The sequence below is a fragment of the Pristiophorus japonicus genome, chromosome 4 (genome assembly GCF_044704955.1).
Source record: "Pristiophorus japonicus isolate sPriJap1 chromosome 4, sPriJap1.hap1, whole genome shotgun sequence".
NCBI lineage: Eukaryota > Metazoa > Chordata > Chondrichthyes > Pristiophoridae > Pristiophorus > Pristiophorus japonicus.
In genome coordinates, this window is record NC_091980.1 from 168,779,452 (window position 1) to 168,791,860 (window position 12,409).

The following is a 12,409-nucleotide window of genomic DNA, read 5'->3' on the forward strand; positions in this document are numbered from 1 at the left end:
TTGTGAGTGACACCCAAAACTTGAGAATGAATTTTTAAAAAGGCATAAAAATAAAATCGGACAAAGCTTATCAAGTGTACATTTCAGAAATGAATGCCTGTCACAAGTGGGATATCATATTTCAGAATCTCCTATATAAAAAAAAGTCAGTCATTTCATGCTGCTGTTTTCTGACCTGGAGTCAGAAATTTACAAGTACTCTACTTGCCACTCTAACTTCTCGCACTGAAAAGAGACTAAATTCTAAGGAACCTCAGGTTGTGTACCTTTTTGGGTCAGGTAATTTTAAACACAGAATAATGGAAGTTGGACGGGAAAGTGGAGTTGAGATACAAGTACAGCCATGAGCTTATCGAATGGCGAAGCAGTCTGGAGAGGCCGGATGATCCACTCCTGCTCCTAATTCTTATGTTCTTACAATCCAATGTGCAGTACGTGATGTAACGCTCCAGTCAGCGTAGCCTCTATTTACCATGAGCAATGCCATGGGAGATCTAGTAGTATTTATTATTTATTGAGAGGCTGCCCAAAGTTGAATAACTTGCACCTCAGTCCCTGTTCTGGAAGGTTCTGGAAAGTCAACCGCTCACTGACACTTGCATTATAGTTTTCCCATCAATGGCAACTGAACATTTAAAACTACAATGATCTCTGACAGTGGGGGAAAAGAGTACAGATTATATGCAACTGCAACAATATTACTGACTAATCCTCCTATTTAAAGTGAAGTACCATGGTGAGATAATCTCATGGCATTTGCATCCTATTTCTTCTCTGCAGGCTAACAAAACACCACACAGTGCATGAACCAGCAGACCAGAGTGACGATGCAGAGCCGATTTCTGTATTGCATCGCGTGTCCTATTGCTCTGCAACATGCTGTCTCCTTCCTGATATATTAGCGGAGTAATTCATGTTCAACATTCACGATTTTGCCACGATCCTAGTCCTGCAGATGGTATTTCTCCATGAATGAGGAATGTCCTGATAGAATCCAAGGCACTTCAAAAATACAGCAAGTACACACCTTAAAAAGTTAATGCGAGATATTGCCACAATACAGCAGGGCCTGTGTGGAAGTATCGGCCTCGCCTCTCGGCTGGGGGGTTGCTGCTGGGAGGCTATTTGTAACTGGCGTTAAATGCTCTGCCGATGATGAGCCTCCTGACTTCACTGGTTCCAGCCCCTATTTCGTACAGCTTGGCATCCCGTAGAAAGCGGCCCATTGGGTAGTCATTGATATAGCCATTGCCACCTGCAATTGCAAACACATTAGAATAAGCATGAGCAGATGCACAATAGTACAAGAGTCAATTAGCAAAGACCATATCGTGCAGTCATGAATAACGTCTGAGAGTCCCCACTTCCCAAGTATTAGATGAGTTAAAAAACACGGAACTAGTGAACAGATCTGAAACTCTGATAGGGTGAATGCATTAGGGGTACGGAACTGTATTTGTTCATGCTAATCTAGAGGCCTGGACTAATAAATCCAGAGATCAGGAGTTCAAAGTCCGCCAGGGCAGATTGAGAATTTACATTCAAATTCTCAAACTACCCTGAGAATTTTTTTTAAAAAGCTGGAAATTAGAAACTTGCATCAGTAAGAGTGACCGTGAAGCTGTGAGAATGTTGTAAAACCCAACTGATTCACTCATTTCCTCTCGGAAGGAAACCTGCCATTCTTACCCGCCTGACCTATCTGTTACTCCAGTCTCACACCAACGCAGTTGACTCTTAACTGTGCTGTGAGGTGGCTGAGCAAGCCACCCAGTTGTTTGGGATGGGCAATAAATGCCGGCCTTGCCAGCAATGCCTTTATCCTGAGAATGAATATATATATTATATTTATTTAAAACTGTGCTTGCTATTGCGCACAGACACTTATTGCATGTTTGTTCTTTGGATCTGGGCATTTAGTTTATCAGCATGTTTCACATTTCATACAAATTACATTTTAAAGTTGTCATTCGTCATTCCATCGTCACAAGTACAAATACTTCAGCGATGGACAGTTCAGACCCAAGTATCTCACTAGGGTTGGTCCATTTAAAGTCCGTGCAATGGGAAAGAGTGGAAAGAGGTTTGTATTCATGAGAATTCTGTGCTTGGATTGGGTAATGTTGAGTTGACTGCACACGTTTAATAGCAAAATCTAATTAAGGGCCCATAATTTGCAGTCAGCAGTGAAGCAAAGGCGTTTGCTACTGACTGCGAGTTACAGCCCATACATTTGATTTTGTTGTTAAATGCGGAAGTAAGTTTCCCACAGGGATCTCGCGATCTCTCTGCAGAGAAGTTCGGCTTTTCCGAAGCATAGTTGAAGTCAACAGAAGTTAATGGGGAGTCCCAGCGAAGAGCTGTTGTGACATCAGCAAGCTGTCTAAGCAGCCAATGAAAAAGCAGAATTCTCAGAGACCGAGAACCAGGAAGTGGATAAGCTCCTTTGATTATGACTTTTCAAAAATGTTAGAGAGCAAAACAAAGACTGGGGCTCTCACATGGGGAAAAGGCAAACCTGAAATAAAGATGAAAAGACTTTAAAAAATTCTTAATGTTTCTTATAAATTTTATTTTTTATTAAAATGGATAAAATTGACACTCCACAAAATTAAAATGAGTTTTTCAGGGGCCATAACCTTTGTTTAGCAGTCAATATACTGTGAAAACCTCAGTTACAGCGAATCCAAAAAGGTCTAACTTTTAATAGGGTATCCAACAGTGATATTACTGCGGAAGAGCCAAAATATTTGTCAGCTTCCATGATGTGACAGATTACACTGATTGCTGTCTCTGGAGGGGTGTGGCACAGCGTAGCCAGGGTCAGAGCACTGAATGACAGACCACAACTTCAGGATCTCTGTGTTAGGCTGCACGTGTGCTAAAGCCTGAAGTTGCGGTAAGTTTCAAAGACGAAATGACAGCATATGCTGACATCCAAGACTTGGACTGTGCTCCATTTCCAGGGGCTCTCTGTACATCTCCCTCAGAGTCTGGGACAGACAATGAGGAAATACTGGTCATTAAAAAAGGAAATCCATCTTACACTTAGAGCCTGTAATGTTTCATCCCCCTGCAAAACAGATATACCGCTTTGGGTACGATTGAGGGGGATGACTCACCAGGGGAGGGCAGCAGCAGCCAAGTTCATGGCACCGTGGGTGGCTCTGCTGCACAGGAGGGCAGGAAAAAGAGTGGGAGAGCTATAGTGATAGGTGATTTAATTGTAAGAGGAATAGATGGATGTTTCTGCGGCCGCAACTGAGACTCCAGGATGATATGTTGCCTTCCTGGTGCAAGGGTCCAGGATATCTCGGAGCAGATGCAGGGGATTCTGAAAAGGGAGGATGAACAGCCGGTTTCGTGGTGCATATAGGTACCAACGATAGAGGTAAAAAAAAAGGGATGAGGTCCTATAAGATGAATTTCGGGAACTAGGATCTAAATTTAAAAAGTAGGACCTCAAAAGTAGTAATCTCAGGATTGATACCAGTGCCACATGCGAGTCTGAGTAGGAATCGCAGGATAGCTCAGATGAATACATGGCTTGAGGAATGGTGCAGCAGGGAGGGATTCAAATTCCTGGGACATTGGAACCGGTTCTGGGAGAGGTGGGACCAGTACAAACCGGACGGTCTGCACCTGGGCAGGACCGGAACCAATGTCCTAGGGGGAGTGTTTGCTAGTGCTGTTGGGAAGGAGTTAAACTAATACGGCAGGGGGATGGGAACCTACGCAGGGAGACAGAGGGAAGTAGAATGGGGGCAGAAGCAAAAGATAGAAAGAAGAAAAGTAAAAGTGGAGGGCAGAGAAACCCAAGGCAAAAAGCAAAAAGGGCCACATTACAGCAAAATTCTAAAGGGGCAAAGTGTGTTAGAAAGACAAGCCTGAAGGCTCTGTGCCTCAATGCGAGGGGTATTCGGAATAAGGTGGACGAATTAACTGCGCAGATAGCAGTTAACGGGTATGATGTAATTGGCATCACGGAGACATGGCTCCAGGGTGACCAAGGTTGGGAACTCAACATCCAGGGGTATTCAACATTTAGGAAGGATAGACAGAAAGGAAAAGGAGGCGGGGTGGCATTGCTGGTTAGAGGAAATTAATGCAATAGTAAGAAAGGACATTAGCTTGGATCATGTGGAATCGGTATGGGTGGAGCTACGGAATACCAAGGGGCAGAAAATGCTAGTGGGAGTTGTGTACAGGTTGGGGACAGCATCAAACAAGAAATAAGGGATGCATGCAATAAAAGGTACAGCAGTTATCATGGGTGACTTTGATCTACATATTGATTGGGCTAACCAAACTGGTAGCAATGCGGTGGAGGAGGATTTCCTGGAGTGTATTAGGGATGGCTTTCTAGACCAATATGTCGAGGAACCAACTAGAGAGCTGGCCATCCTAGACTGGGTGATGTGTAATGAGAAAGGACTAATTAGCAATCTTGTTGTGCGAGGTCCCTTGGGGAAGAGTGACCATAACATGGTAGAATTCTTTATTAGGATGGAGAGTGACACAGTTAATTCAGAAACTAGGGTCCTGAACTTAAGGAAAGGTAACTTCGATGGCTTGAGGCATGAATTGGCTAGAATAGACTGGCAAATGATATTTAAAGGGTTGACGGTGGATAGGCAATGGCAAACATTTAAAGATCACATGGATGAACTTCAGCAATTGTACATCCCTGTCTGGAGTAAAAATAAAACAGGGAAGGTGGCTCAACTGTGGTTAACAAGGGAAATGAAGGATAGTGTTAAATCCAAGGAAGAGGCATATAAATTGGCCAGAAAAAGCAGCAAACCTGAGGACTGGGAGAAATTTAGAATTCAGCAGAGGAGGACAAAGAGTTTAATTAAGAGGGGGAAAATAGAGTACGAGAAGAAGCTTGCCAGGAATATAAAAACTGACTGCAAAAGCTTCTATACATATGTGAAGAAAAACGTAGGTCCCTTGCAGTCGGATTCAGGTGAATTTATAATGGGGAACAAAGAAATGGCAGACCAAATGAACAAATACTTTGGTTCTGTCTTCATGAAGGAAGACACAAATAACCTTCAGGAAGTACTAGGGGACCGAGGGTCTAGTGAGGAGGAGGAACTGAAGGATATCCTTATTAGGCGGGAAATTGTGTTCGTGAAATTGATGGGATTGAAGGCCGATAAATCTCCGGGGCCTGATAGTCTGCATTCCAGAGTACTTAAGGAAGTGGCCCTAGAAATAGTGGCTGCATTGGTGATCATTTTCCAACAGTCTATCGACTCGGGATCAGTTCCTATGCACTGGAGGGTAGCTAATGTAACACCACTTTTTAAAAAGGGAGGGAGAGAGAAAGCGGGTAATTAAAGACTGGTTAGCCTGACATCAGTGGTGGGGAAAATGTTGGAATCAATTATTAAGGATGAAATAGCAGCGCATTTAGAAAGCAGTGACAGGATCGGTCCAAGTTAGCATGTATTTATGAAAGGGAAATCATGCTTGACAAATCTTCTGGAATTTTTTGAGGATGTAACGAATAGAGTGGACAAGGGAGAACCAGTGGATGTGGTGTATTTGGAGTTTCAAAAGGCTTTTGACAAGGTCCCACACAAGAGATTAGTGTGCAAAATCAAAGTGCATGGTATTGGGGTAATATACTGACGTGGATAGAGAACTGGTTGGCAGACAGGAAGCAGAGAGTCGAGATAAACAGGTCTTTTTCAGAATGGCAGTCAGTGACTAGTGGAGTGCCGCAGGGCTCAGTGCTGGGACCTCAGCACTTTACAATATACATCAATGATTTGGATGAAAGAATTGTGTGTAATATCTCCAAGTTTGCAGATGACACTAAACTGGGTGGCGGTGTGAGCTGTGAGGGGGACGCTAAGAGGCTGCAGGGTGACTTGGACAGGTTAGGTGAGTGGGCAAATGTATGGCAGATGCAGTATAATGTGGATAAATGTGAGGTTATCCACTTTGGGGGCAAAAATGCGAAGACAGAATATTATCTGAATGGTGGCAGATTAGGAAAAGGGGAGGTGCAACGAGACCTGGGTGTCATGGTTCATCAGTCATTGAAAGTTAACATACAGGTGTAGCAGGCAGTAAAGAAGGCAAATGGTATGTTGGCCTTCATAGCTAGGGGATTTGAGTATAGGAGCAGGGAGATCTTACTGCAGCTGTACAGGGCCTTGGTGAGGCCTCACCTGGAATATTGTGTTCAATTTTGATCTCCTAATCTGAGGAAGGACTTTCTTGCTATTGAGAGAGTGCAGCGAAGGTTCACCAGACTGATTCCCGGGATGGCCGGACTGACATATGAGAGACTGGATCAACTGGGCCTTTATACATTGGAGTTTAGAAGGATGAGAGGGGATCTCATAGAAACATATAAGATTCTGACGGGACGGGACAGGTTCGATGCGGGTAGATTGTTCCCGATGTTGGGGAAGTCCAGAACCAGGGGACACAGTCTTAGAATAAGGGGTAGGTCATTTAGGACTGAGATGAGGAGAAACTTCTTCACTGAGTTGTTAACCTGTGGGATTCCCTGCCGCAGAGAGTTGTTGATGCCAGTTCATTGGATATATTCAAGAGGGAGTTAGATATGGTCCTTACGGCTAAAGGGATCAAGAGGTATGGAGAGAAAGCAGGAAAGGGGTACTGAGGGAATGATCAGCCATGATCTTATCGAATGGTGGTGCAGGCTCGAATGGGCGAATGGCCTACTCCTGCACCTATTTTCTATGTTTCTATGTTGCTATTGCAAACGTTGCTCTTTCTTTTTGAATCAATTCTACTCTCCTGAGTTTTTGCCTTCTCATTCTTTATCAGCTTCATAGGAACAGGAGGCCATTGAGCCCCGTGATCCTGTTCCACCATTCAGTTAGATCATGGCTGATCTGTACATTTACCCACATAGGTAAAAGTATTCAAGGATATGGAACCAAACAAATATCGAGCAATCTAAGTTTTGAAATTTTCAACTGACGTAACCTGAACAGCTTTTTGGGGGCGAGTATTCCAGATTTCCATGACCTTTTGTGTGAGGAAGTGCATCCTGCCATCACCCCTCAACACCCTAGCACTAATTTTAAGATTATGCCCTCCACCACCAGAGGAAATAATTTCTCTCTACCTACCCAATCTTGTCCTTTAATCATCTTCAATCCTCCAACCTACGCATTCTTCCTTTTCATTGCATTACTTGAAAACTAAGGGGGCAAAATTGCCCCTTTTTAGAACCGAGTTAGTGCCTCTGGGGGCACTAACTGGGCACAATGGCATTTTTGCCTGGGGAGGGGGGGGGGTGCTACCGCCTCCCGGGAAATGGTTCCGGAGTTTGGGGGGTGGGCGCTGTTCCGATAGTGCCGCGCTCCATGCCGGCACGTAACCGGCAATGACGCGAAGCTGGCGGACAACTGCTGCCGGGACTTTATTTGAAGGGGAGGCATTTAGTGTCGACCGGACCACCGTCGTTTTGGGTGCCGGGCTGCTGGCCCGGTTTACCGCGTTCCTGGTGGCCCAGTGGCGGCCACCAAAGGGCAATGCAGAGTGTGCAGCGGCCTTCCCCTTTAATGAGTGCGCCGCTCAAAGGAAGTGGAGCTCTGGGGGCCAGACTTCTGGGCTGGGCGATAAAAATCCAGGCCCCAGAAGGTTACTGGCCCCGAAGACTCACTGTAGAGTCGCCTTGCTCCAACTCCCTCTGACGTGTAGGACCCTTCTGCCCTCAGCTAATAATGGAGAACAGGGAAATGCCAGAGACGTTGAACAAATATTTTGTATCGGTCTTCATGGTAGAAGACACTAAAAACATCCCAATAGTGGATAATCAAGGGGCTATAGGGAGGGAGGAACTTAATACAATCACTATCATTAAAGAAGTGGTACTTGGTAAAATAATGTGAATAAAGGCGGACAAGTCCGAAAGGTGGACCTGATGGCCTGCATCCTAGGGTCTTAAAATAAGTGGCTGTAGAGGTAGTGGGTGTAATCTACCAAAATTCCCTGGATTCTGGAGAGGTCCCAGCGGATTGGAAAACCACAAATGTAACACCCCTATTTAAAAGAGGCAGACAGAAAGCACAAAACTATAGACCAGTTAGCCTAACATCTGTCGTTGAGAAAATTCTGGAGTCCATTATTAAGGAAGCAGTAGCGGGACATTTGGAAAAGCATAATTCAATCAAGCAGAGTCAGCTTGATTTTATGAAAGGGAAATCATGTTTGACAAATTTGCTGAAGTTCTTTGAGGATGTAACGAGCAGGGTGGATAAGGGGGAACCAGTGCATGTGGTGTATTTGGATTTCCAGAAGGTATTCGATAAGGGGCCCACATAAAAGGTTACCGCACAGATAAAAGTTCATGGGGTTGGGGGTAATATATTAGCTTGGATAGAGGATTGGCTAACTAACAGAAAACAGAGTCAGGATAAATGGGTCATATTCCAGTTGGCAAACAGTGATTAGTGGGGTGCAGCAGGGATCGGTGCTGGGTCCTCAACTATTTACAATCTATATTAATGACTTGGATGAAGGGACTGAGTGTAATATACCCAAGTTTGATGATAAAAAAATGGGTGGGAAAGCAAATTGTGAGGAGAACACAAAAAATCTGCAAAGGGATATAGACAGACTAAGTGAGTGGGCAAAAAATTTGGCAGATGGAGTGCAATGTTGGAAAATGTGAGGTTGATTCCAGAGATGAAGGGGTTGACTTACAAAGATAGGTTGAGTAGGATGGGCCTATGCCCATTGGAGTTCAGAAGAATGAGAGGTGATCTTATCGAAACATATAAGATAATTAGGGGGCTCGACAAGGTGGATGCAGGGAGGATATTTCCACTTATAGGGGAAACTAAAATTAGAGGACATAGTCTCAGAATAAGGGGCCGCCCATTTAAAACTGAGATGAGGAGTAATTTCTTCTCTCAGATGGTTGTAAATCTGTGGAATTCTCTTCCCCACAGAGCTGTGGAGGCTGGGTCACTGAATATATTTACAGCATAGACAGACAGATCTTTGAGCATAAAGGGTTATGGGGAGCAGGTAGGGAATTGGAGCTAAGTCAATGATCAGATCAGCCATGATCTTATTGAATGGCGGAGCAGGCTCGAGGGGTCAAATGGCCTACTCCTGTTGCTATTTCTTATGTTCTTTCCCTTCCTCCTACTGTTAACAGAGGTGCTGAAAGCAGGGATGTTACCCCGTTATTATTTGTCTTCCCTTTCCAACTGTGGTGGTTTCCTCATCGGTCGGTCTCGGCCCTTCACCTGGAATTATGATTTAAGGAAGACAGCACTCACCCAGGCATTGAATTCCATCCAGGGCGACTTTGGTAGCAGCCTCTGCAGCGTAAAGAATCACACCTGCACAATCCTAGAAAAGGAAGGTGGAATATATTTGCCTCATAGGTTCTTTGCTTAATAATTCATAGCAACACATTACTATTAAGAACTAGTTGGTTCATTAGCAAAGGTTTAACAATCACACTACACATTACCAGTTCATCCACCAGGCTCACAACCACCTGCCTCATCGTGTATCCCCCCCGAACCCAATTGGCTGAGGTTTTATTGAGTCTTGTGAACATCACATGACTGGCTAAGCCACTCACAACTCAACAGCTCTACCAGCCTGTGAGCATACATTACAGAGGGAGAGGTAAAGGAGGTCCTAATCCTGGAAATGCTTTGTGTAGCCAGATGTAGTGAAGTAATCAGGACTCAAAGTGTGCAATCTCGATCAATACCCCATGCCACTCAATATATTGTAGAACCGGCCTGACGGATCTCAATGTTCCTTTCTAGTCCTATGCATGCCGAATCTAAAGAGAGAACTTGCATGTATACAGCGCTTTTCATGACTTCGGGATGTCCCGAAGCGCTTTACATCCAATGACATATTTTTGAAGTGTAGTCAGTCACTGTTGTAATTGTAGGAAATACAACAGCCAATTTGCGCACAGCAAGCTCCCAGTAACAGCTTTGCGATAATGACCAGATAATTGTCTTTAGTGGGGTTGGTCGAAGGATAAATATTGGCCAGGACAATATGTGCATGATGTAATTACAAGAGAAGGTGTGGCTTAATACCTTGTCCTGTCCATTAAACATCGGGGAAGGGGAAACAGGTGAGTGGGTAATCTTGTCCACCAATCATAATTGTTTGTACATGCCACCTTTACTAATAATTATATTTTGACCTTTTTATGGACCAAAAGCATGAGCAAGCAAGTTAGAAAGACACACACACACAGAATGAGAAGCAATTAACCAGCGAAGATTCGATGGGCCGAATGGCCTCCTTCTGTGCTGTATTATTCTATGAAAGCAGAAAGAAAATCTGCAAAAGGATGAGGAAGAAGCAGCACTATTATTCCAGATAGGATATGACATCTAGAGATGTTGTTTCCCAGAACATCAGCAACTTCCTTTCAGTCTATTGATTGTCCTCCTTTCCTTTAAGTAATTAACAGAGGTTTTTAAAATGATAAGGTTTTTGATGGTATAAATAGGGAAAGACTCTTTCTTCTGCGTCAGCTGTGGCTCAGTGGGTAGCACACTCGCCTGAGTCAGAAGGTTGTGGGTTTAATTCCCACTCCAGGAACTTGAGACCATAAATCTAGGCTGACACTCCAGTGCAGTGCCGAGGGAGCGCTGCATTGTTGGAATTGCTGTCTTTTGGATGAGACGTAAAACCGAGGCCCCATCTGCCCTCTCAGGTGGACGTAAAAGATTCCATGGCACCATTTTGAAGAGCAGGGAAGTTATCCCCGGTGTCCTGGTCAATATTTATCCCTCAATCAACATAATAAAAACAGATTATCTGGTCATTATCACATTGTGGGAATTTGCTATGTGCCAATTGGCTGACGCGTTTCCCAAATTACAACAGTGACTATACACCAAAAAAAAACAGTACTTCATTGGCTGTAAAGCATTTTGTGAGGTCCAGCAGTCATGAAAGACGCTATATAAATGCAAGTCTTTCTTTCTTGTTAGGCAAACAGTTCCACGCAGACATCAATTTAAAATTGTTACTAAGAATGCGTAAGGAAATTTCTCCAAACCTCTCCTCGGAAGGCCGTTGGAACCTGGAATGCTTTTCCACCGGGAGTGATTGAGATGGAACCATTGGATCTTTTACTGGAAATTGGATCAATATCTGAAGTTGATGAAGGTACAAGGCTATGGGGAGAGCGCAGGCAATGACATTGGCTTTGGATTGCTCAAGCAAAGAGCTAGCACCGACACAATGGGCCAAATAGCTTCCCGTGCTGTAAACTTTGATGATTTTCAAATGATGCGCCGTTGCCTGGCTGAGATCACAAGAAAGCCACCTGTTGCCAGGTATCTGCCTAAGCAGCCCTTGAGCAAAATGGTATGCAACTGTCCTGTTGGGAAGTCTTCCTCCAGGTTTCTCCACGTACCGTTGGGAAATCATTTAGAAATCATAGAAAGAATTGGCCCGTCGTAACCTTGCCACCGACCAAGATCATCATCATCATAGGCAGTCCCTCGGAATCAGGGAGACTTGCTATCACTCTTAAAAATGAGTCCTTAGGTGGCTGAACAGTCCAATACGAGAGCCACAGTCCCCGTCACAGGTGGGACAGATAGTCGTTGAGGGTAAGGGAGGGTAGGACACATTTGCCGCACGCTCTTTCTGCTGCCTGCGCTTGTTTTCTGCATGCTCTATGCGACGAGACTCGAGGTACTCAGCGCCCTCCTGGATGCACTTCCTCCACTTAGGGCAGTCTTTGGCCAGGGACTCCCAGGTGTCGGTGGGGATGTTGTACTTTATCAGGGAGGCTTTGAGGGTGTCCTTGAAACGTTTCCTCTGCCCACCTGGGGCTCACTTGCCGTGCAAGAGTTCCGAGTAGAGCGCTTGCTTAGGGAGTCTAGTGTCGGGCATCCGGACAATGTGGCCCGCCCAACGGAGCTGGTCAAGTGTGGTCAGTGCTTCAACGCTGGGGATGTTGGCCTGATCGAGAACACTGACGTTGGTGCGTCTATCCTCCCAGTGGATTTGCAGGATCTTGCGGAGGCAGCGTTGGTGGTACTTCTCCAGTGCTTTGAGATGTCTGCTGTATATGGTCCACGTCTCTGAGCCATATAGGAGGGTGGGTATCACTACTGCCCTGTAGACCATAAGCTTGGTGCCAGATATGAGGTCCTGGTCTTTGAATACTCTCTTCCTCAGGCGACCGAAGGCTGCGCTGGCACACTGGAGGCGGTGTTGGACCTCGTCATCAATGTCTGCCCTTGCTGATCGTCGGCTCCCGAGGTATGGAAAATGGTCCATGTTGTCCAAGGCCGCACCTTGGATTTTGATAACCGGGGGGGCAGTGCTGTGTGGCGGGATCAGGTTGGTGGAGGACCTTTGTCTTACGGATGTTTAGTGTAAAGCCCATGCTTTCGTACGCCTC

General features: G+C 45.0%; 1 protein-coding gene across 1 annotated transcript in view; it reads right to left on the reverse strand.

Annotated features, from left to right (window-relative positions):
• Positions 1 to 498: 498 nt before the first annotated feature.
• The window catches only part of ivd (isovaleryl-CoA dehydrogenase), a 55,726-nt gene continuing 43,815 nt past the window's right edge, over positions 499 to 12,409 (reverse strand). Inside the window, exons 11-12 of the mRNA XM_070878825.1 lie at positions 9,285 to 9,357; positions 499 to 1,255 (exon numbers count right to left, since the gene is read on the reverse strand). Coding sequence (XP_070734926.1) covers positions 1,122 to 1,255; positions 9,285 to 9,357 — 207 coding nt within the window. The 3' untranslated portion in view covers positions 499 to 1,121. The remainder of the gene's footprint in view (positions 1,256 to 9,284; positions 9,358 to 12,409) is intronic.